Source organism: Plecotus auritus (assembly GCF_963455305.1).
Source record: "Plecotus auritus genome assembly, chromosome: 1".
In the NCBI taxonomy this organism is placed as follows: Eukaryota; Metazoa; Chordata; class Mammalia; order Chiroptera; family Vespertilionidae; genus Plecotus; species Plecotus auritus.
Genome location: NC_137770.1, coordinates 145,664,281 through 145,690,731, shown reverse-complemented (window position 1 = coordinate 145,690,731; position 26,451 = coordinate 145,664,281). Strand labels below are relative to the sequence as shown.

Genomic DNA, 26,451 nt, shown 5'->3' with positions numbered 1-26,451 from the left:
TTCTGAGGTTTGACGGTCTGATCGATGTGCAGTTTCAATGTAGATATTTTTCAGTCACCCGATGCATAGAAGTCACTCAGCTAGTTTCTGGATTTCTCTCAGAGAAAATTGCTTTGTGTGTAGCTATGTAACGTCAACGTAAGAAACATTCAAACCTGTGAAGAATTTTTTTTTAGTTTATTTCAGCCAAATTGTCGGCAAATCCCAGGAGCAGAATCTCAACGGATTGAGATAATGCTCTGGAGAATGACAGTTTTATACATTACAATCAAAAGAAGTGACATAACCTGGGTGATGTGGCTCAGTTGTTGAGCGTCAGCCCATGAACCAGGAGGTCACAGTTTGATTCCCGGTCAGGGTACATGCCCAATTTGGGCTCAATCCCCAGTGGTGCGTGTGCAGGAGGCAGCCAAATTATGTTTCTCTCATCGATATTTCTATCTTTCAATCCCTCTCCCTTCCTCTCTCTAAAATCAATGAAATATATATATATATATATATATATATATATATATATATATATATTTTTTTTTTTTAAACAAGAGATGTAAATGGATTACATGAAATCCATTGGTGATAGATTAGGGAGTTAGGAGAAAGCAAAGTGGGGAAACTCTGGGATTGATAAAAAGTAAAATGATAGACACATACTTTTTTTACTTAGGTGGGTGCAGGACAGTTAACAGCCAACAATTAACTCAATAATAATGAGGGGATTTGTGCTTTCTGCACAGTGGGGCCTGTGCTTTGAGGGGTCCGGAAAAAGGAAAATTACTTGGACATTCCAACAATATATGTTATCATAGATGCAAAAAAGACAATGGACAGGCTCAGTTAAGGTAAAGATTGACCTTTGTCAGGGAAGATTCTGGCCTAGGACATGACTACCCACCATAAACTACTTTTAGTTTAAAAATTTTTCATTTCAGACCATCCTTTGTGGTTACTTTAGGTCTCTGAGTTTGCCAGGCTGCCACACAGACCCTGAGCTAGTCAGGTTAGCATGTGGACCCTTTTCATCCACAACAGTTAGTGTGTCAATTGGAGGAAGGAAATTCAGGAGCCTCCTATGTTGCCATCTTGGTCAAAAGCTCTCAGGTTAAGTTAGACTCAAAAGCACAGTAAAGAGTATTCTGTTCTGCATGGATCATCCGATACAGCAGTTAGCTAGGGAACAGTCAGAGGGAAGAAGTGCATAGGGTAAGGTATGTGGGAAGGGGTGTGGAGCGTCCATGCCCGCTCTGGGCATGACTCTCCCAGCACCTCCACATCCTCACCAACCCAGAAGCTCTCTGTCATACAATCTTCATTGTTTTCTTTTTTAATCAGATATTTACGGACCTGGAAGACTGGTTTTGCTCTTTTAGTTATGTGAGTTTCATTTTTTGACAAAATGATTTTTTAACCAAACAGAAAATCCAATACTTAGAGCTAAGCAAAAATATTAGCTGCTCATTTGTTTTCTTTAAAAAAAAAATACGGAAAAAGCAATGTCAGTTAAAACAAAGATATGAATTCTCATTGGTGCCTGTTAAACTGTGTTTCAATTTATATTTCATGTTAATAGTTTTATCCTAAACACTGGTAGATTGACTCATTAGAACATGATATATAGCACTACAGATTTTTTCCCAGTGTACTTCATGGAGGCTTCAGAAATCTTAGCCTGGGGACCTTTAAGCTACCTTGCAGCCTTCTCAAAGCAATACAACAAAAACAGAACTGCAGGCATTATGAATCAAAGAAGAATATTTCCATTCATGTTAAAGGAATTTCTTCAGCATGGAGGAGTATAATTCTAAGTCTGGAAGAGACATTTTCAGGTCTTTTATAAGCAATTCTAGCTTTCCTGAATGTGTTCCTTTCTCTCTCAGCATTTGTCAATTTATTCGAAATTCATTCAAATCACTTTGGCTGCATTTTGAAAGTGGCTCATGAAAATTTAAACAGACAATACCCATTAACATTAATGAACTTCCTAAGGCAAAATCCCCTCATACTGGGCTCAATATTAACCTCAGTATGAGGTTAGATTTTACCAAATATTTAGAGAATACCCAATTCTTTAACAATATTCCAAATGCTATTTTTTAAACTGGAAAACATTTCTTTTATCCATTTCTTATTGTTTTAACAGCAGATATTGTGGTATTTTACCCTTAAGTTCCATTATAGCAAAATAATGAAGTGTTAACATTTTACTTAAAGAGATATAATGAATGAATATTTTTAAATAATGAAAATAAATCAGTATGCCTTAGCAAATTGCATTCATGCTGAAGTTTTAGTCTTCTTAACAGGTGATGGCCAAAATCCAAACTGTAGAATAATACTCAGAAATTTTGAATTCGACTTAGATATCATCAGTATCTTCATCGTCATCTCTAATATCATCAAACTGGATTTAATCATCATCTCCAGGACCAAATGTATCTATGTCATTGATTTTAGCATGTTCTGAAAGCTCACCATATGCCAAATGCTATTTCAGTTACAGAATTCCATTAACCATATAAAATTTAAGTAGCACAACTATTAGATTTGAAGCTAGATCCATGTTTTTTGTGAAGGCTCCACCCAAAACTGATTGATATGTTTTTCTCATTGTGTTTCTTCTGTTCTGATGGGGTTTTCAGGCACAGCACTTGTTGTCCAGTGGGACCACGTACATCTCCAGGATAATTACAATCTGGGAAGCTTCACATTCCAGGCAACCCTACTCATAGATGGACGCATCATCTTTGGATACAAAGAAGTGAGTGATGTATTGAAAATTTATTTCCCCCTTGACTTTGACCACTATCTATTCTTCCCTTCAAATGTCAAGAAAGAGACACTTTATAGTAATGAAACTCAAATAATTTTCTCATCTCTTGGTTTCTTTACCTTGATAAAAAAAAAAGTTTTTAATCTACTGGGTAGTACTGATTGTTAATTCTTTGTGTTTTTTTTTAATATTCTTATATCATTGGCATTATAATCCATGAATTTTATAAAATTACTAGAGGCCTGGTACATGAAATTTGTGCATGGGGGGGTGTGTCCCTCAGCCCAGCCTATACCCTCTCCAATCTGGGATCCCTCAGGGGATGTCCGACTGCCCGTTTAGGCCTGATCCTACCGGGATCTGGCCTAACGGGCAGTCAGACATCCCTCTCACAATCCAGGATTGCTGGCTCCCAACTGCTCACCTGCCTGCCTTCCTGATTGCCCCAAACCGCTTCTGCCTGCCAGCCTGATCACCCCCTAACCACTCCCCTGCCAGCATGATTGATGCCTAACTGCTCCCCTGCCAGCCTATTTGCCCCTAACTGCCCTCCCCTGAAGGCCTGGTCACCCCTAACTGCCCTCCCTTGCAGGCCTGGTCCCCCTCAACTTCCCTCCTCTGCTGTCCTGGTCACCCCTAACTGCCCTCCTCTGCAGGCTTGATCACCCCCAACTGCCCTCCCTTGCAGGCCTGGTCCCTCCCAACTGCCCTCCCCTGCTGGCCATCTTGTGTCCACATGGGGGCAGCCATCTTGTGTGTTAGAGTGATGGTCAATTTGTATATTACTCTTTTATTAGATAGGATTGAATAATTATATTCTCATACTATTATAATAAAATAACTCTAAGAACAAATATTTTCAATTTAGAATGCAATTGTTTATATATATGTGTTGATTTTTACCTTGCCAATTTCTGTGACATTGTTTGATTCTACCTCCAAAAGTAATAGTAAACGTGAAAACTTGTATGACTCAATGACCCAATACTGAAAGTGTCCCAGGATGGCGTTTCGTCAATGGTTATTGCAAGCAGATAAGAAAGATTAATTAGAGGTCTAAGTGACAGGAAGAACAGCGAATTTAAACATATGACTTGTTTCATTTTACCAAATTGACAAAGTAAACAATGGAAACTTACTTAATTGTAGCTTAAATTTAAGGAATGTCTAAATTAGAATAATAGCATGTTTGATTTAAAACTCTATTGACAATGTAATTAAGGTCTATTAGACAACCTAAACTTTGGGGAAAGAAAACAGTCTATAAGAATAAAGTTCCAGGAACAACAGATGTGGTGTTGTAGGCAGTCATTAGGCAGGAGAGACTTTCTGACAATGTGGATTGACAATGGGCACTATCAACACATGGACTGATGGGTATTTATAATGTACAGACTCAATATCTTATTTTAGTTGAAGAGTTACTTTCCCTTAGGAAAGGAATCCCTGGCTATTAAGAGGAATTTGACAATTCAAAAAGGATTCACTTTGATCAGTCTTCTGAAATTTATCTTCTATAAAGTGAAGGGCAGTTATATTTCAATTAAATAAGCCAACTTTTGGAAATTTCATAGCCAGGCTAGATGTTTCTACTCCTTTGAAGAATTCTTGCTTGTGGAATTAATTATTTGCTTAGGGCAGTGGTCGGCAAACTCATTAGTCAACAGAGCCAAATATCCACAGTTCAATTGAAATTTCTTTTGAGAGCCACATTTTTTAAACTGAAACTTCTTGTAACGCCACTTCTTCAAAATAGACTCGCCCAGGCCGTGGTATTTTGTGGAAGAGCCACACTCAAGGGGCCAAAGAGCCGCATGTGGCTCGCGAGCCGCAGTTTGTCAACCACGGGCTTAGGGCAATAATATCAATAGATTATAGTATAGGATCTGTTCTGCTCAGTGCTTCTTTATCCAGAGCTATGTTTTTATATCATAGCCCACCATATTCTTATACCACTCCCTGGAAGCTGAGAAAATATAACTCAAAGGGACTTACTCAAGTTTTTGTTACAATCTAGAATACTGCTGGGACTGCAGAGCGATGTTATGGAATGTGAGTTTGCAACAGTTTTAGCCAAGAGTGGTAAAGTTTCTGGAAAGATGCAGGGTCAGTAAGTCTAGAATCTTAAACCTCAATAACTGTAGCCTTTGGCAAAACAGAGGTCTGTGTTCTTATTGTGGTCTCTTCTCTAGTCTTTATATCAACACTGCTATCTTTATTTACACTGTTCTCAATGGGTGTCTTGCATTGAAGAATAATGGTTTATTTTTCCTTTTCTCTCTTTACAGCAGGTTTATATTTTTAAATGTTTTTTTCTTTATTTTAATCAAAGAAAAAAATATTATGGTTTTTCTGTTTGGAATGGGAAATATTAGACTGGTAGGCAATTATAACACTGTTTTGTTGAACGTCAGTCCTTCTGAACTCAGAGTTCTAAAGAAGTCATTATATTTAATTTGTCCTGCTCTCCTTTCTCTCCTGGTTAGAAAGCAGTTTCTTACTTATTATTCTACCTTTTATTTCCTGATAATTGTCATGAATTTTATTTTGTAGAGGCAATTTCTCTTTGTAAAACTTGCCACAATGAATGTACCTGTGCATTTGGGATGAGATCCAGGTGTTCCTGCCACTTCTAGAAAACAATATTTATAATCATGATAGCATAAACCAGTTGCTTACAGGATGTACTGTCCTTGACAGAATGCTTTCACATACATTATCGTTTCTAATTCTTCAACAATATCCTATATTACTAATATTCTTAGTCCTCACAAAGGTGCTGGCATGTAGGAGGTGTTTAATAAATGTGCCTGACTTAATTACGGAATTAGATCATGCACAATTAGCTATATTTTATAGCTAAACAGACTGAGTCTGAAAGGTTGAATGACATGCTTGAAGTTGCAAAGTTAATTGAGGGCAAACCCAAGGCTAAAAACCTTAATTTCAGTGACTCCAAGTGACCTCAACATTTTCCCCCAAGGTGATTATGTGTAATGATTCACAAATGTATCTCTCATTTGTTTTTTTTTAAAATAAATATTTGTTACTACTTAGTGTTTAATAATTCTTTTATGATTCCAATATATTATGCAATTTTAATTCCACAAAATCAGGAGAAGTATTTCTATTTAAGTTACAGAGCTAACAAAATCATGAGAATATATAAATATAAGGAGTATAATTTTGTGTTCCTATCCAAGTTAAAGTTACAGAACCAAAATTATAGATAGGAAGTAAGTACAATTTTTTCTGCAATAAGTTGCTTCTAGCTGGTAATGCCAGCTTTGTTTTATTTTATTATATTTTATTTAAGAATAAAATAATTTGCCAAAACCGGTTTAGCTCAGTGGATAGAGCGTCGGCCTGCGGACTGAAGGGTCCCGGGTTCGATTCCGGTCAAGGGCATGTACCTTGGTTGCGGGCACATCCCCAGTGGGAGGTGTGCAGGAGGCAGCTGATCGATGTTTCTCTCTCATCGGTGTTTCTAGCTCTCTATCCCTTTCCCTTCCTCTCTGTGAAATATCAATAAAATATATTTAAAAAAAAAGAATAAAATAATTTGATTTATGCAGAAACTACCAATATTAAGAACTTGGTTAAACTGTAGAGTAAAATTATTATGTATTAAAAATTTATTAATTAATGATGCATTAAATAAATTTATCGAAACAAATTTTATTACCCTCAAGTGATTTATTCCAGTAGCTAATTATGTTTCTCTTAATAACTCTGGATGTACTCATAGTAACCACTCTAATGACCTCCAATTCTGTCATGTCTTATATAGTGTCGTTTCTCTAACAAGTAAGTTTTAGAGCGCAAAGTAGATAATGATCAATAAATTAGAAAATACATTTGCACTTCTCATAACAATCTTGCTTGTAATGGGACTGAGATAGGCAAGTACTACTGCTGTCTGAAATGAGTGATTGCAGATTTGCTTACAGCACTCAGTGTTCCTTCACCAAAGTCACTGCGCAGTGTCCTAGCCACACTGGGGAGAGAAACAGTGGAGGCACCGTTCCCTTACATAATTCTCTCCTGAGGTGATAGGTCTGTATTATTCAACCAAAGATTTGAAATTCTCTTTTAAGTTATAGACCTTTGTTGTTACACAGCTATTAATTTTCGTTAACTTCAAAAACGTATTTTACTTAGGATGAACCCAAAGCCAAAAAAATGTGTCCTCATTTTTAAAATGTCCTCTCAAATTATCAAGTCTTCACTTTAATGCACTTTTCAATTTCAGGCTATCCATATGTTTCTTTTGCATAAATTTAATTATCTCATGAAATTAACCATTTTATCTATTTTCTTAGATCTATTAATAACAGTTCTTTTAAAGTCTGTTGCAGGTAACTCTAATATCTACATTTCTTATGGGTCTGTTTCAGTCATCTGCTTTTTCCCCCTCTGTAGCCTTTTATTCATGGCTCATGGCTCCCTAGGTAATTTATTATCAAATGCATTGCTTACAAAATACTAAAGAGATACTATGAGGTTGTAGACGCTGTTTTCTTCCCCCAGAGAGGATTTACTATTTTTTGTCTGGATGGAAAGAGTAATGTTGTGCAGTGCTAAACTCATTCTAAATTGAACACCAGTGCCTGTAAAGGCTGTATAGTTCTGCTTAGCCTTTACCCTTCGAGTCTAGTCCTGCAGGAATTTTCATGTAAGGCCTGGGTGCTTACTATGAACTTCTGGCCTTAGTGGCCCTGAGCACATGTATTTTCTTCAACTCCATGAGACTGCCTGCAGTTCCCGTCAGCTTCTCAGTCTTTGAACCTGGCTTATGCATTGCTAAATGTCTTGTTGGGAAGGTGGTGGTGAGTTTACTTCGTGATTTCCTTTCTCTGGAATCATGGCTTTTCAAGTCCTAGCTCTCTGATAGCCACTTGATACCTTCAACAGATGCTTTCCACGTCTTATTCATCTTTCCTGCTGGATCTCAATAATAGAAATCATCTTATACAAGTTTGTCTGCCAGTTCACTTTTAAGAAGTCCTGTTCACTTTTAATAACAACCTCCAAATTTGATAAATCTAGTACTTATTGAGCTCTTCATAAATACCAAGCAGTTATTTAGTGCTTAAAATTTCTCTCATATAATTCTCACAGAAACCAAGGGTAGTTACTTTTATAATTTACAGAGCAGGAACCTGAAATACCCAGAGAGGTTAAGTAACTTTCCCAAAATTACAAAAGATTCATTTGAGGGAATATGACTCCAGAGCTTATAGGCCTAACCAGTGTACCATACACACTGCCTCCCTGCAAACTTACTTGCACAGAAATGACTGGACTGCTTCATTGATGTCATTGACAGTCTTTCCTGGTTAGTGATTAATATACTGTAATTCAGCCAATGAGAGCACGGGGTGAGAATGGTTTGCTTTACACAGCATTTATCTTATTTTATTAAATTTATAAAGGAAAAGAAGTTGTACATAGAGTAAAAAAATAAAAGCATGCATTCTTTCTTAAATAAATGGAATTTGGAAAACTGAATTCCCATTTCCTATTTTGTTAATAACTATGTATGTCTCTGGGACCCAGAACCTTTATGTTACTTTAAATTGTCATTGAATAGTGTTGATTGTTTGATTATAATAAATGTAGACTTGAAGATTTTCTTCCATTCATAATTTAGTAAGGATACTGCATATTCATAAATTGTTTACAAAAACATTAGAGATTTGAAATCAGATTTTTTACAGTCCTTGATGCTATCTATCCTATTATATTTTGAATTCATTGTTATTTTAGATACAAACTAGGGAAGGATGTGATTCTTTTTGTGTCTTTTGCAAATTTGGTAATTTTTTTTACCACCTCATAGTGGTCATCAGTTTTGGACAATTCAATTTAAAAAAAAAAAAGTGTTATGTAATCTTTCTACCTGGTGAAGTGGGAAATCAGATAATACAGTCCCCAACTGAGGGCCTAATTCTATGTGTTTTCTTGGTTGAATAGCTTATTGTCTCCTTCAGCAACAAATTTTGAGGTTGGTTTAGTGGAACTTTGTTGTTTATTAGGTAAAATCACTTTTTAATCTGTTCTACCATTTAAGTATTTAAACCTAATGTTCCTTAGTGTAACATTTACTGTTTCTATGGAAGAATGCATAGTTAATAAATGAACAGTGCCAAAGGTTGTAGGCTTAAATGGCATCCTTAATGCTTTTTTAAGACTATTTCTCTTTTTTAAACTGTAATGACCCTTCACTCATCCTGGTAGTATTAAAAGATGAACACTTGCTAGCTTGTAGAATTTATGGGAAAATGTAATTCAAGAGATTAAGAGAAAGCCAAAAAGATCTGAACAGTGAAACAATCACCATAGTAATTTAACTTTTATATTTATTACTGTACGTCTGAGAATGTTTGCATGTGGTAATATAATAGATATGCATCCAAGAAACTTTATAGTTATGTGAGTAGAAATATTTATATTTACATGTATATTTTATTTAAATAACATTTATTTTAAAATTTATTTAATGAATGTATGATATCAGATTGGGGGAAAAAACAGATGGCATAAAATGCTGATTATTAACTCTCAAGAAGGAATTTTAAGGAAAATGTAGACACAGATGATTTTATAATATAGCACTCCCCTGTATTTTAAATATAAAGTATAAAATTTTATCTACATGGCTTTATATAGGATCTAATTCATTCAGATATATTTTTTATTTTAGTTATTTCATACATACTAACAAAGTTCCAGATGTTTTCATTTCTTTTTACTTTCCATCTTGTAAGAAAATGACAAATTTAGCCTTTTTATCTTCATAATATTTCAATGACAAACCCTGTGGGTAAAAATAAATTACTAGATCGAGTAATTAGGTAGAAGAATCAATAACCTAGAAAAAATAATTCTAGAAATAGAATACTTGTTGTAAGGCTGGCCCTGCCACTAGCAGTTATATTGTCCTTGAGCAATACATTGGGTCTTCCTGGGTGCACTTTCTCCTCCCTGTCTCACTGTTTTACCCTGAGGTGTAACTGAGGGGTCTGCCTTAGGGGGTGCTCTCACTCAGGTCAGGCCATGCGCTTCCTGTTCTGATGTTTCATGACCAAAGAGCTGCTTCATTCCTCAGGTAGAGACCTCGACATTCCTATCTCCCCCAACCCAGGGTGCAGAGATTCATAATCCCCTTTCTTTTCCCTTCGTGTTTTATTCCCAAGCCATGTTTAGACAAGCTCCCTTTTCTAGCGATCATTCCAGATAAAGTTCCCACCATACTTGCACAGGCTTCCTAGGGCGCGAGCACCTGCCTCATTGTCATCTGTATATGAAGCTCCAACTCAAGTTTGCCAATTCCATGGTAGGCAACCTTTAAATCGGAAGTCACACTGGTGAGAGCGTGTGTGTGTGTGTGTGTGTGGTGTGTGGTGTGTGAAATGGATATGTTGCCAACATTTAAATATTTGAAGGTTTCAAATAAAAATACAGGTTTGCATTTTATCCTGAGAAATCAGAAGCCTTGATCACTTGTTACTCCCAATTTCTCCCTCACCAACTTCTTTCTTACTCCAGACTAGTACTAGTTTCTGTAGAGATTAAGTTTGAAACTCCTCTCTTAATATAGAGAGTGTCCTTACTTATCAGCTTTATGCTGTTATTTCTCTACTTCCAGATTTTCTGCAGGGCATGGTTGTGGAGATGGGGCAGGAGGGATGCTAAGAATGTGTCTTCAGCATAGGGCTCTCTTTTGCTTTCATGCCATCAAGGGCATTATTCGATACCTGGCCAATGAGAGGTAACTGTAAACTAAAGGGGAATTCAATTGTGTGAAATATTGGCGACGTACAGTAAAGCAAATAGATTTGTATATTATCAAATTTAACTGAAAGCCTTTCTAGTCAAATGTAGTTTTTAGACAAATAAGAACTAACAATCTGCACCTTATGTGTTGTTTTTGATAATAATAAAACAGAGTGTGGCTTTGTAAAATTGGATACCCTACTTAGTAACAGTGAAACCAGAGCGGATATTTAAGGAAGATGAGGTAGAAAGTTAAGGGTTGGATGCAGGTGAGAATGGGTAAAATAGTAAGTTTTGTTTTAAAACACGTATATATAGAGAGTGAGACACCATATTGCTGATTAGTGAGTGAAGAAAAAGAGAGAACAAAAATGAGCTTAGAGTAATTCTTTTCTGGTTATGTTCCAACAGGCACATGATTCATACTTTGGCACACGTATTATACAATCAAGCCCTTGCTGAGATGCTGTGCCGCTGACCAGATAGCTAGCTGGGTCCATAATGGGAACAAATGAATGTTTTGGCGAGGTTTGCAGGACAGGACAGGAAAATAAAATCCCTGATCCAAGCAGCATGCTGTTGCCTCCCTGTTTAGAGACTTTCAGATGTAAAAGTTCACATTTTAGGTACGGTGTTGGGCCCTTGTGTCCCGGTGAGCGATGCCACAGTGAAGAAAAGGGAGCAGCTCCTGACCTTGCACTTTCCTCCCAAGGCCAGTGGGCTCTGCCCTGCCATGGCTCATCCTAATAGCCTCCCTGCCTTCATGCTGTCTAGCGACTGCAACTCTTTCCTGCATGTGTCTTAATGTGCTTCCCTATGCCATTTATGGGAAAACTTATGCTTACTTAAATAATAAACATAGCTATCTTCTTATTAAATGGGATAAACATTAAAATACTTAAAAAGAATTTATAAATGGTAGTATAAGCCAAAATGCAGCCATATTTTAACTGGCACTAAGGGTTCTTTTCTATCTCAATCTTGTGGAGGAATGTAATTGTAAAACATCCTCAGAAATTTATGACTCAGTACAAATCATACAGAGGCCAAGTAAAAATTTAGTTTTGCTTTAGTCATAAAAGGCAACTATTACAGGTACATGAAAATAATGAAGCTATATTTATTTTTTTAAAAAGCTGACAGAGTTAAGAGTGTAAAATTTCATATGTTTCCTAACATCCCTAGGAACTAACTTTTAAGAGACATTTTCCAGATAAACATGAATTTGCAGAAAGGATAACAAATAGCTTCCCATACGCAAAGTTTTTAGAATTTTTGAACTTGGACATCATCCTTGGCCATGGCTTCTCTGGCTGTGGATTTTAAAACCTAAGTGCAGAGTTCTCCAAAGAATAAGTGATTGGGACAATATGACAAACATGTTCTAGTGCTAATTTTGTTCAATATCTGATCATTTATTTACTCATATACATGTAGTTACTTTGCTGATATTAATAAAAAAGCCACACATTTTAAATGCAGTTTCACAGTACTCCTGGTTCATCTTAACAGTCTCTAATCATTGACATGGAAACCTGCGAATGGTCTGACTGGCTCCAAGTGCTGACACAGTTCCGTTCCTCGGCTGCTGTGAGTGAGTGAGTGAGTGATCCTTTCTCAGAACAACCCCACGCCTTTGATATTTGGAAGTAAAAAGAATACAGTCCAAGAAGGCAGAGTGGAAACAATAATGCCAATATCAGGTGGAGACAGGCAGACATGTTTCTGAAAGAAATATATGAGAAAGCCTGGGGTTGTTTATCTCTTAGTCATTAATCTTTTACAACATTAGTCATTTAATTAAATTGACGATAGTGGTTTTTACAAAACCTGATAAGTAATTATTTTGTAAAAGATCTAGGTAGCTTCTAGGAAGATATGGGGAATCAAAAGCTTCTTATTCATTTTAATATTTAATCAGGATAAAATACCCCCGTTTTAGAAAGCCTAGGCTCTTATTCATGAGCTCTATAAAATCTTAAAGAGAAGCATTTGAAGCCACTGATCTTGCCATAAAGCTATCATTGTTTTCCAACCCTTCTTCTGCTAGTCTCCATCCCAGAACACGGCAATGCTCCTCAGAGCTGCCCAGATCCTCCTCTGCACACCCAGAGCACGCCACTCATGGCCTGCAGCGGGAATAAACCGAGTGCACATGTGGCAGCCCTGGTGAAAAGCATGACTTCATTTTCTTGCTAGTAAGACCCAAAGTCTTGGTGGCATGGTAGACCTGACTCTTTGTTCACTCTCCTTCCTAAATCTGCGCATGTCTTGATAGCAATTCCTTCATAGTTCATCCAGAATTCATCTTCCTGTTCTATTTTCACCTCCTACACTTGCCACTCTAGTGTAGTCCCAGCAATCCATCTCTAATCTGGACTCGCGAGATGCTGTCTTAACTCCTTTCTCTCTTACCCCTTGGCCCTGTAGTCTTGATCACACAGCAGCTTGTAGGATCTTTTTCACATGTCAGGCGCATCTTTCCTCTGTTCAAAACCCTCTAAAATCTTCCCCACATGACTTGGAATAAAATGTAAAGTCATTGCCATAGCTTTCAGGGAATACATGCTCCCTGTGACCTGCCACCACCAACTCCCATCTCCTTTGACACCTTTGTTTACTCCTGCTCCAGTGATAGCCTTTTAATTCCTAAAAATACCAAAAGGCAATTCAGTCAAGGCTGCATAACAAACCACCCCAAAATGTAGTGGTTTAAAACAACTACACTCTTATTTCTCATGAGATGCCTATGGATCAACTCAGTGCTTCCACTCTTCTGGGTGGTACTCATCTGATCTCAATGGGGCTCACGCATGGGCCAGGTGGAGTGGGTAAGGGCTAGCGGGTCCAGGATGATCTCTGTTGGAAGGAGAGTAACTCTCCGCATCTCTCTCATATCTGCAGCAGACCAGCAGGGTACGTTCTCATGACAGTGGCAGGGGACCCTGAAAGGAGGTGGAAGTGTGCAAGCACTTTTTGAGGCTCCTTTTTCCTTCATGTTTGTTGTTATCTTCTTTTGCTATATTACTGAGCCATGAGTTAAAGTGGAAGAGGATGGCCAAGTGAAAAAGTAAAAAGTGTGGATACAGGAGGACATTGATTGGAGGCCATGACTGCAGTTGATCCACCACAGATAAAAAGTACCAGAGGAGCCCTAACTGGTTTGGCTCAGTGGATAGAGCATCAGCCTGCGGACTGAAGGGTCCCAGGTTTGATTCCAGTCAGGGGCATGTACCTGGGTTGCGGGCACATCCCCAGTGGGGATGTGTGCAGGAGGCAGCTGATCGATGTTTCTGTCTCATTGATGTTTCTAACTCTCTATCCCTCTCCCTTCCTCTCTGTAAAAAATCAATAATTTTTTTTTTAAAGCACCAGAGGAGATTGTTTGACTTCAAGACTAAGTATAAAGGAAGGCAGTGCAAGGAAGGAAATTGGTGAAGAAAACAAATGACATGAAGGATGGTAGGAAAGATAAGAAAAAGTGATAGGAAAGGTGGAATGGAAAATCTGAACAGAAGGGAAAGAGATACGATACTAGGAGGTGTGCAGCAACCAAGCCGTGTGAGCTGAAAAACAGACTCTGGTGAAAAATATAAAATTCATAATAACAGGAAGATTTTTCAGTTGCTAGCAATAAAAACTCAAGGTCTGCTTTGGGTTTGGACGGGAAAAAGATGTGACTTGGGGTGGTGAACACATAATACAATATACAGATGATGTATTATAGGATTTTATACCTGAAGCTATATAATTTTATTAGCCAATGTCACCCCAATGAAGTCAATAAAAATAAATAATAAAAAGAAAATGATTTGCAATAAAAAAAGAAGGAAAGAAATACACTAATTATCACAGAATTATCTGGGAAAATACCTCACACCTAGCAGAGGAAAACTGCACTCCTGGATGTTGCAGGATGAAGGCTAGTGGCAAATGCCAGTAGCAAAGCTTTAATACTTACTCTAGGCAGGCATCTGTTAATAATGCTGCTTAAAAATTATGACTTTGTCCTATTAGGATATATAAAGTATAACCTGAATTTGGATTTTTTTCTATGCTTTATCCATCCTTTTGTCTTTTCATCTTTAACTGTAATCTGTCTTAAATGTAAATTATATTTATAGTAGTACTCCTCCACATGGAGTATAAAACTGAGTATAATGCCCATTAAGAAAAGGGATTCATATATTGATACTGAATATAGCTTGGTAAAGAACTAAATAAGTGTATCAGAGTTTAATTTAGTAAATGCACTCTTAGAAACAGAAATTGTGGTTTGTTTTGTTTTTGTTGTCCAAATATCAGAATAATTTTTAACGCTGGACATAATGATATAAAATTGGTATATGACATTGTTTGAGAAAGGACTGATTTAGTACATAAAGGGAAAATGTCATCTTCCATTTACATGTTTCAAAATAATTTCAGAAACATTAAAATTTTCTCATAATTGGTCAATTTCAACAAAATGTCCCTTTTAAATATTATAATGCCATGGGCAAAAATGAGTAGAACAGCTCTTATTATATCTTCTCTCTAGTTTATTTTTTCCTTTTTATTGCTATACCATTTGTTAAGGTTTATATAACAATGTCTGATCTAATATTTTCTTTAATGAGTTACTCACAGATTGCCCACAACCTATTTATTCTTCTTAAAGATTTTTTGGAAGCATTTATTTTTCTCTTTTTGTTTCTAGTCCTTTTATTCATTGAATGTGGTTTTATTCCTATTTTTATTTCTATAAAAATGATAATAAAGTTAGTAATCATTGTTATCAGGACTCTTCTAAGTCTAGAAAAAAAATAGACTTCAATAGTCTGTCTCATGTATAATGCTGTATTTTGTTTAGTATATTCTCAGTGTGTCTTTATTTTTTAAACTGTAAATATTAGGAATATTTGTCTTATTCAGACTTGGGTTCCAGTTGTTCTCTCTTTAGTTCATCTCCATCACCTGATTAAGCAAGGTGAAAATAAATTCTAACACATAGCAATCTGCTTCTGCTTTTTCAGATTCCTGTTTTGGTCACCCAGATAAGTTCGACCAATCACCCAGTGAAAGTGGGACTGTCTGATGCATTTGTCGTTGTCCACAGGATCCAACAAATTCCCAGTATGTAGAAGAAGGGTAATTGCAAAGTCTGAACCTGCAGTGGGGGTAAATGTAAAGGAAATTGATTTGGGCAGATGTTAACTCTTTGAACAATAGAATCACTTAGATAAGTGCTAGTTGTTAATTATATTGTTTGGTTTATAACTTTTATTAAGGTTCTCTCTCTATATATAAAATTTAGGTAAAGTAAAATTAAATAGCCAAGGCAAGCATGTATATTTTGAATTCTTTGGTATGGTTAGCTTGGTTGTGCAGATATATTTATTTTATTAATAATCAGAAAAACATTAAAGAAAGACATTATTTGACTAAAAGGTGTATGATAGGTGTACATTTACCAGCAAAAGAGGAGCTCTGTGTCATTTTATGTTTAACATGTTTATATAAAACTGCTTGAGAGTCTAAAGGAAGGTGAAAGAAAAAATATAAATTTAGATAAATAAAAATTTTGATGGAATTATATCTATTAGAGGAGATACATATTTTCTCTTCTAAATTAGTTTTGCCTATCTAGTCAACTTTGCATTTTGTAGAATAAAAACATATGTGCTATTTTGGGCAGCTGTTCATAATATTAGAAGTTCAAAATGTAAGTGCTATTTGTAGTAGTCTGATTCTGTAACTAGCCATCATCTGAAAGCTTCTGTTTTTTAAACCTCCTCTATTTCAAGAACAGTCTTCAGGGATGCTTGGGTATGTTCATACTGAAAGTGTCTGCTTGTTCATGTGTGTCCTAGGTGTGATTATATAAAGCAAGAGATGATAATAAAATACATCTCAAGATTAGGTCATTTCTTTTCCTTTTATTTAAAGTTCTTTTTCTTCTTTTATTTTATGACTAGAGGCCTGGCACACAAATTCGTGCGCGGGTGTGGTCCTTAGGCCTGGCCTGTGATCAAAGCCATCTTTCCTGGCTGCCTGCAGCCAGCCCTGCCCCCTGCCACCACCCACCCCTAGTTCCCCAGTAGCCATTGGGCAATCAGAGCCTGCCAGCCGAGGGGGGGGGGGCGGGGGGGGAAGTGTGCAGACTGAGAGGTCAGCCATTCCCGCCTGCTCGCCGGCCCCACCCCCACCATGGGTCACCCTCTGTATGTGGGGCAACTGGCAGGTCAGGGGCCTTGGCCTTGTGGTGCCTGCGTCCCCCACCACCCACCCTTGGTTCCCTGTTCACCATCAGGTTATGGGAGCCTGACAGCCAGGGAAAGGGACCAAGAGGTGGTCAGTGTGCCTCATAGTGACTGGTTGAGCAGTCGTTCTGGTCATTCTGCCATTAAAGTCAATTTGCATATTACCCTTTTATTATATAGGACTAAAGGCCCAGTGCACAAAATTCGTGCATGGCGGGGTTGTCCCTCAGCCCAGCCTGCACCCTCTCCAATCTGGGACCCCAGTGGATCGGGCCTAAATGGGCAGTAGGCATCCCTCTCACAATCCAGGACTACTGGATCCCAACCACTCGCCTGCCTTCCTGATTGCCCCTAACTGCTTCTGCCTGCTAGCCTGATCCCATAACCACTCCCCTGCCAGCCTGGTCACCCCCAACTGCCCTCCCCTGCAGGCCTGGTCACCCCCAACTGCCCTCCCCTGCAGGCCTGGTCACCCCCAACTGCCCTCCCCTGCAGGCCTGGTCGCCCACAACTGCCCTCCCCTGCTGGCCATCTTATGGTGGCCATCTTATGTCCACATGGGGGTGGCCATCTCTGACCACATGGGGTGTCCATCTTGTGTGTTAGAGTAATGGTCAATTTGCATATTACCCTTTTATTAGATAGGACTAGAGGCCCAATGCACGAAATTCATGCAAGAGTAGGCCTTCCTTCCCCTGGCTGCCTGCATCGGCTTCCCTCTGTCATTCGGGACCCAGGCTTCCCTCCAGCCACCAGGAAGCAACCAGGACCTGAGCTTCCCTCACAGCCCTGGCTTCGTCCGGAAAGTCATCCAGAAGGATGTCCAGAAGGACATCTGGCCTAATTAGCATATTATGCTTTTATTATTATAGATAGTGGTAGACTTAAATTATCACATGCATCTATGCTGTTTGGTCTTAACGTGAGCTGATTCTCTTTAATTATGCTATCTCTCACTAATATAAAGTAAATGGAGTGGAAATTAGAATTTTCAGAGCAGTGGGTTAGTTGGAAACATCATAGGGTTTATTTTACAATTAGAGTTTAGAATGACATTCATATATGGCAGTTCTGCGTGGGAAAGAGCATGAATTGTGGCAGTTTCTCCATGTTAGCTCAGAACTTGTGGGAGGTGGTATTCAAGGGAACTGTCAAATCAAGGCAGATTTTCCAGAAACAAAACTGTACTGTGAACAAAGCAAGAATGTATTACCACATGTAGGCAACAGAGAGACATTCTGACCGAACTCTTAAGTCAGAAGCTGAGTCCAGGAAAGCCAACCTTGACTCCTGTTGGAGGAGGACTGTTCTCACATCCTTTCTTTCAGAGGGGTTAAATCAAGCATGACTTGAGTCAATTATTGTGCAAGTAAAAGGAAACACTAGTTTTAGTTTATTTGTGGTTTCTTTTTTTTTTTAATTTAATTTTATTTTTTTTAATTTTTTGAAGTATTACGAATAGTAGTACATATGTCTCCTTTATTTTTCCCCATTGACCTCCCCCTGACCTCCCCTACCCCCCAGTACATGCCTTTACCTGCCCCCCCCCCGCCCAGTGTCTTGTATCCATTGGTTATGCTTATATGCATGCGTACAAGTCCTTCAGTTGATCCCTTACAGCCCCCCACCCCAACCTCCCCTGCCTTCCCGCTGTAGTTTGACAGTCTGTTCAATGCTTCTTTGCCTCTGTATCTATTTTTTTCCCCATTTCTTTCCTTTAAAAAATCCTGCCTCTGCAGACTATAACTGTTGAACATTGAAATTGGGACTCAAACATTTTCTATTATTATATTTGTGGTTTCTTTTCACCCCAGAAAGAATTTTATTTGAAGCTTCTTCAGAAGCCATCTGTGGTCACCAGGTTCTGATATATTATAGTTTAGACAAAAAGACCCTCCAAAGTGCAAAAGAAATATTTTACAATTTTAATATTTTAGTACTCAAGTTTGTGTGAGAACATAGACATGATTAAATTGTACTTAAATAAATTATTAATTTGTCCCCAAATGCAATTTTGCATTCCTTGTTATAATATACTAAGTTAACCATTACGTTTTTGGGGGAAAAAATCTCCTTCCCAAATATAAATGTTATTGAACAAATTGGCAAAACTCATGAATTTTGAGAGCCTATTATGTCTCAAGTTTGGGACTTGGCATTCATCTAAAAAAGTTACTCAAGCTTTGTGTTCAGAGAAAAGCTTCTCTCAGGCAAGCTGATGCTGGAGCAACATTCACATTTTTGTTGACTTCACTGAGAAATTAGCCAAAAAAGGATGAAAGTTCTGAGTTTCTAATCCACTTATACCTGCCGTTAGATGGGACCATATTTCAGCAAAAATACTGGAATAGATGTGTCCTACTTTAAAATCTTTTGGGGAATATAAAACTGTTAAATCTCCTCTGAAATCTGTTCCCACATTGATAAAGTATAACAGTGTCTATTACATGAACTTCTGTATAAGGAGAGAGATATGGTTGCATTGTAGTCTCAGTTTAAAAAAACACACAAAAACATAGTGTACTTATTTGCAGCAGAGATTAGGCTAACCCATGATTAGCATAATACAAGTTATGCAGCTATTATTTTTCCTGAGAAAATAAGATGATTCCTAGAGATCTGTTTGTTACTTATTTGTGCAATCAGAATTTAAATAAATATTTTAAGTCCTTTTCAAAATTCTGCTCCCTTATTTAACAGCCGTGTTATTAGGAGTCTTCCTCATAGGGAATTTAAATTGTTCATCTCTGTTACCTCTTTTTCTTCTCCTGAGTAAATTTAGGGAAAAACTGATCATTATCCTAGGTAATAGGTGGTTTCATTTCTCCTGCATTTCATGGTGCATTACATAGGACCTGGTTCTCATAAGATCAATTTTCTGTTCTTTTACTCATTCTGGTTACATAGGATATAGAACCTAGATCCTTGGCTTAATCTAGCCATGGCATGGAAATACGAGTTACAATCTTGAGAACAATTTTTCCCAGTGGAACCACAGTTGCTATATCATTTTAATCAGATTTGGTGAAGGTTTAGTAAGGCATTCAAAAATCTATAAGGCAAGCTTAATTTATTTATATGTGAAGATTCCCCCCACCCCTTCCTCATAACATCATCAACAACAAAAAAAGGTGTTTTTCCATTTTTAAAAGCTTCCAAGTGGTAAATGATTTCAATGTAACTTCCAAGTATAATTAATTAAGGTAGCCTTTATCTTTCCAAAAAGGTCAGGTGATCTGATAGTTTAAAATATCAAAGGGATTCAGGCATTGTTAGTAAATGAGTAAGGAGTTCTGAGGTTACAAGGGAAATTCCTTGGCTCCTTTAAAAAAATGAAAAAAATCTATGGTGAAATTAACCCTTATATTTAAAAAAATAAATTTAATTAAAAATCCAGAAAGCATAAGGAACATTGTAAGTGTGATTACTGGTCATGAGACCTTAGGCATTTTATTTAATTTCTATAATTTCTTTTTTTAAAAAATTTTTTTAAATATATTTTATTGATATTTTACAGAGAGGAAGGGAGAGGGATAGAGAGCTAGAAACATCGATGAGAGAGAAACATCCATCAGCTGCCTCCTGCACACCCCCCACTGGGGATGTGCCTGCAACCAAGGTACATGCCCTTGACCAGAATCGAACCCGGGACCCTTCAGTCCACAGGCCGACGCTCTATCCACTGAGCCAAACCGGTTTCGGCTATAATTTCTTTTAATACAAAATGAAATGTGTCCATAGCATGCACTACCTGGCACAATGTAAGCAGTATACATATTTGTACTAATACCTAGTCATCATCATCTACATTATTAAGTTAAAAGGACAGTGATGCTAGGATGACCACACCTAGGCCAAGGGCTCCTTGAGTGAGTCCACAGGGGATTTCCACTAAAAAACACCTTGACTTCCTCTCAATTAAACTCATTCTTTCTGACTATGACATATTTTATTTATTTGTTTTTTGTTGTCTGTGTGTACCCATCTCTGCATTACCTTTTGTTTTACATAAACTGTTTTATAGAAATTTAGAGACAGAAAGAACCACAGAGATCAGTTGAATCATTCTCCACAGGTACAGGGATGAAAAACAGGTCTGCATGCAATGGCTTTGGTTACTTATTACAAAAATACGAGTATAAAAACATTTATGATTTTAAGCATAGTGCATATTAATTCAGAGGAATTTGTAAAGTAACACAAAACACAAAGAAGAAAATTTAAATTGCTTATAAATCTATTACTGCAAAAGGATAGCAATCAATGTTTCAATGTATCTGCTTCTAATATTTTGTTTACAGTATACACACACACACACACACACACACACACACTAATAAAAGTGGCATTATGCTATAAATACCTGTGTTTCCCATAATTTATACAACACATTTTTTTGTTTCTACATTGCTAAGTTCCTGTCTAAAATGTGGTCATTAATAGCTGCAACAAATTTATTTGTTTCATAATTTATGTGACCTGTCTCAATACTGGCTTGCCATGAAGGTTGATTTTTGTGTCAATAGTTAATAAAACAGTGCTAGACATCCATGTTTTTAAATTTTTACACATATTTGATTCTTAAAAAAATGAATATGTGCCGAAACCGGTTTGGCTCAGTGGATAGAGCGTCGGCCTGCGGACTGAAAGGTCCCGGGTTCGATTCCGGTCAAGGGCATGTACCTTGGTTGCGGGCACATCCCCAGTGGGAGGTGTGCAGGAGGCAGCTGATCGATGTTTCTCTCTCATCGATGTTTCTAGCTCTCTATCCCTCTCCCTTCCTCTCTGTGAAATATCAATAAAATATATTTAAAAAAAAAAATGAATATGTAACTCCACCAATAAACTATTAGAAACAATAAACAAATACAGTAAAGTTGCAGGATACAAAATGAAACTTCAGAAAAGAAATGAAAAACAAAATTCCTTTTGCAATTGCAACAAAAAGAATAAATAAAATACCTAGGAATAAACTTAACAAAGGATATAAAAGACCTGGCAACTACAAAGCATTATGAAGAGATTGAAAATAAACAGCAAAGTATATTTCTTCATGGATTGGAAGAATCAACATGGTTAAAATGGCCATATTACCCAAAGAAATATATAGATTTAATTCAATGCTATCAAAATCCCAATGTAATTTTTTAAAGAAATAGAGAAAAAAATTAGATTGTGTAAAACCACAAAAACACAAAACACAAAACCACAAATAGTCTAAGCAATCCTGAGAAAAAAGAATGAAGCCAGAGGTATCACACTACTTGACTTCAAATTATACTACAGAGCTACAATGATCAGAACAGCATGGCATTGGCCCCGCCGGCATGGTTCAGTGGTTGAACATTGACCTATGAACCAGGAGGTCATGCTTCAATTCCCCAACAGGGCACATAACCTGGTTGCAGGCGCAGTCCCCAGTGTGGGTTATGCCAGAGGTATCCGATCAATGATTCTGTCTCATCATTGATGTTTCTAGCTCTCTCTCTCCCTTCCTCTGAAATCAATAAAAATATATTTAAAAAAAATAAAACAGAAAAATAGCATGGCTTTGGCAGAAAAACAGACACACAGATCAATGGAAAAGAATTGAGAGCTCAAAAATAAAACCACATGTATATGGGCAAATAATTTTCAACAAAGGAGTCAAAAACACAATGGAGAAAAGAAAGCCTTTTCAATAAATGGTACTGAGATAATTGGAAAGCCACATGCAAGAGAATGAAACTAGATTACATTTTGTCCTTATGTATAAAATTAATTCAAAAATGTATCAAAAACCTAAATATAAGATCTGAAACCATAAATTGGTGGGAATGTAGACTGGTACAGCCATTAGCGCAGTATGGTGGTTCCTCAAAAAATTAAAAATAGAGTTACCATGTGACCTAGCAATCTCTCCTATGGGTATCTACTCAAAATACTAAAAAATATATACTCACAAAGATATATGCACCCCTGTGTTCAATGCAGCATTATTCACAGTGGCCAAGACATGGGAACAACCAAAGTGTCCTGTGATAGAGGACTAGATAAAGAAGATGTGGTACATATACACAGTGGAATACCACTCAGCCATGAGAAAATATTAAGTGCTGCCATTTTGTGAAACATGGATGGACCTTGAGAATATTATGCTAAGTGAAATAAGCCAGTCAGAAAAAAGCTGAGAACCATATGATTTCACTCATATGTAGGATATAAAACTCAAACTCATGGACATGAACAACAGTGTGGTGGTTATCAGAAGAAAGGGGGTGAGGGGCTGGTAGGGGGCTGAGAGGGCCTAATATATGGTGACAATAGATGATTTGACTTTGGGTGGTAGGCATGCAGTGCAATCAATATACAGATTTTGTATCATAGAAACTTATATGATCTTATTGAAGCTTATATGATCTTATTAACCAATGTCACTACAACAAATTTAACTTAGAATATAAAGCCATTAAATGCCAATGTCTTTTTATGTACTTTGACACATTGCTTTCTATAAAGATTGTATTAATTTACTCCCTGACCAGCATTATATTATAGCCCATTTCCTCAAATGCTATCAGACGGTATTATAAATTTTAAACTTTTCAAATTTGCTAAGAGGAACATGGTATCTCATTGTTTCTCTAACATTCTTTTGGTTACCAGATAGTTTTGACATTGGCATATATCCATAGACCATGTGTAGTTGCCATCATTTTTGTTAGACAGCTCCATTAAGTAATTCCTTCTCAGCCTTGGCTTCTGTCCCTTGAGACTCTTTCACACAGTGTGCAGAGGTCTTCTTGGAATTTTGGATAAATACACAATTCTTGCTAGTACTATTCCTACTTGTTTGTTTCTCTCTCCTCTGATGTAATGTTTTGAATTTTGATCGTAATCTCTCAGGAACTGACCTTCCCCATCAGGCCTCACCTTTCTCCACCCTCTGAGATAAAGGAGCCTAACATTTTCAGCAAGAAACTGAGAAAATCCACTTGTGCCTTTGCAGTTGTTTTATTTGGAAACCTAAGGCTATATTATTTATTTATTTATTTATTTATCCATTATTTTACATTGTATTGGGGTGACATTAGTCTACATGAACATACAGGTTACATGTGTGAGTTACTAATTTACAAAATCTGTACATAGGACCATGTGCCCACCACCTGAAGTCAAATCTTCTCCTGTCACCTCATATTAGGACCCCTTTCTTCCTCCATCCCCCTCCCTTTGGCAACCACCACACTGCTGTTTGTATACATAAGTTTCAGTTTTATATTCCACATATGAGTTAAATCACATAGTTCTTAGTTTTTCTCTGTTTGATTTACTGTATTTTACTTCGCATAATGTTCTCAAGGTCCATCCATGTTGTTGTAAATGATGCTATTTAATCATTTCTTATGGCCATGTAGTACACCATGGTGGCCAAGAATTGGAAACAGCCAAAGTGCCATACGGTAGAGGACTGGTTAAAGAAGATGTGGTATACAGTAATGTGAAAGTTACTTTAGCACATGCCCAATTCTTATACTAGAAACCAACCTGGAAAGCAACTGACCTAACTTGAAATGGTTCTACTACAAGTTATACCATTTCTGAGAACCTTATACTACTCCACTTTACTCTTCTCACTAGCAGTATACTATCTGGATCTTTCTTAAACATCAATACCTTTCTCATCAGCATCAGATATTTTTAAATGTTTGACTTTGTTCATACTACCATGTGCCTTTGCTTTGTTGGTCATTATTATTCACAGTTCAGTAAGAAACATTGGCATTTTTAAAAATGAAACTGACAACTAATTTGGAAAGCAAATATATATTTTTAAACATTTAGAGGTTCAGTGAACTCTTTGAATAATAATATATATAGTTCGCCATATATGGACATTATATAAGATTACAGACCAGGCAGCAGTTTTCCAAAGAACTTGACCAAAATTACATTTACAGAGTGGAAAAAAAATTCAACAAACAAAAACATAGATTTGCTTTTTACCATGCAAAATGTCTTAAGCTTTAATAATCAAAAATTAAAATTAAAATAATAACAGTAATAATAATAATAGCACAGACTAGTGCTTTGTTCGATAGAAATTTAGGTACTGATGAAATCATCCAAATCTGAACTGTCCAGTGTGTTCTCACTATGTAGCTACTGTGTTCTTGAAATGAGGTTAGTGAGACAGGGGAATTAACCATTTAATTGGATTTAATAAATTTAAAGAGATACATGTAACTAGTAGTTTTATTGGACAGGGTATCAATAAACCATAGACACATATTTAAATTAAGTACTCAATTTCAAGTATAATATTTACACAAACATACCTTTAACATCTTTGCCTTTTAAAAGGCCTTTGAATTTTAAATATGATTAAATAATACTACTTTAAATACTAGTATAAGCATTCTATTATAATGGATTTTCTCCATAGAAAATCATTTGTAGTTTTGATTTGGTGGTAGGACACATGCATTGTAATTACTTAGCAATTAATAAAATTTTTAAAAAGTTGACAAACTATGGAAGAAATAAATAATCTTGAAAAAACCTGAAAAAAAATTTCTTTCATAGTATTTTATATAACCCAGTAAAAAACCCTTTCAGAAGAATTGAGCTCAACTTTGCAAAACTACACTCTGTGGTAGCCTATGGAAGGCATAGGAAAGTCGCCAAGACAATTCTCAAAAATAATTTAAACTGAATTTTTCTCTCAAGTTGTTATTTGCCATTTTTGTTCTAAATTATGACCTTGGAGATTTCCACTTTTCCCTTTTTATATGCCTTCAAATTTATTTCTTACTTTTCCCCTATTACATAATTATTTCTATTTTAACTTACATTTCCCTACAACACAGAATATTTCTATTTTTAACCAATAGGTTGCCTACATTTATAATCATGTCCACATGCTAATTTTTCCAATTGCATTTTGCTATAGGAAATTAGTTTCTTAAAAATATAGGGTCATTTTCTTATCTAAGTGCCAAGCTTCTGAGCGATTTAACATTAAAAGGTTTTAAAATAAAGAAATTGTACTGCATTTCACCCAACTTTATTTAATAAAGGTGCTTCTCTTAGAAAAAAGAGTTAATGACATTGCAAATGTGCATTACACAATCTCCCCTGTCTCAGAGTGGAGGGATGTGTCCCCCTGGTGGAAGCTCCATGTTCAGAGCAAGAGTCCCTGAGCCAATGGGAGCCATGACTTCAGGCAGGCCTGCAGTCCACAGTCCACCAACCCACTGTGACAATACATTGACCGCTTACTTTCCTGATACTTGGGCAAAGTGACTTCTGAAGGAGTTCAAGAAATGCATCTTGTTTAAGCCATTAGTAAATATATGTGGAAGGAGAACAAAAGCGAGGATTGTTTTTAAAGTTTCTGATTTTTTGTACGCATGCTCAAGTAACTTATAAAATCTGGCCATTAGGTTTTAGCAGTGCCTTGAAACTCTGCAAGCAGTGAGGAAATGATGAGAGGAACATATAAGAGGTTGAGATGAGCACTTCATAGTCACCTACATTTTATGTTGCCTTATCCGATGCTGAATTATATTGCTACTTAAGAGAATTAGAACTATAGAGAAAATACTTTTTAAAAGTTTGGGGCAAAAGCATCTTCTATTTGTAGGTGCTTTAACACCCACAACTAGCTAATTTTGTTAATGA

At 36.7% G+C, this 26,451-nt stretch overlaps 1 protein-coding gene across 1 annotated transcript in view; it reads left to right on the top strand.

The window, feature by feature from the left end:
• PLXDC2 (plexin domain containing 2) overlaps positions 1–26,451 on the top strand; it is a 426,562-nt gene that overhangs the window by 297,743 nt on the left and 102,368 nt on the right. The window contains exons 6-7 of the mRNA XM_080661690.1: positions 2,637–2,755; positions 15,562–15,661. Of these exons, the coding sequence (XP_080517816.1) occupies positions 2,637–2,755; positions 15,562–15,661 (219 nt within the window). The remainder of the gene's footprint in view (positions 1–2,636; positions 2,756–15,561; positions 15,662–26,451) is intronic.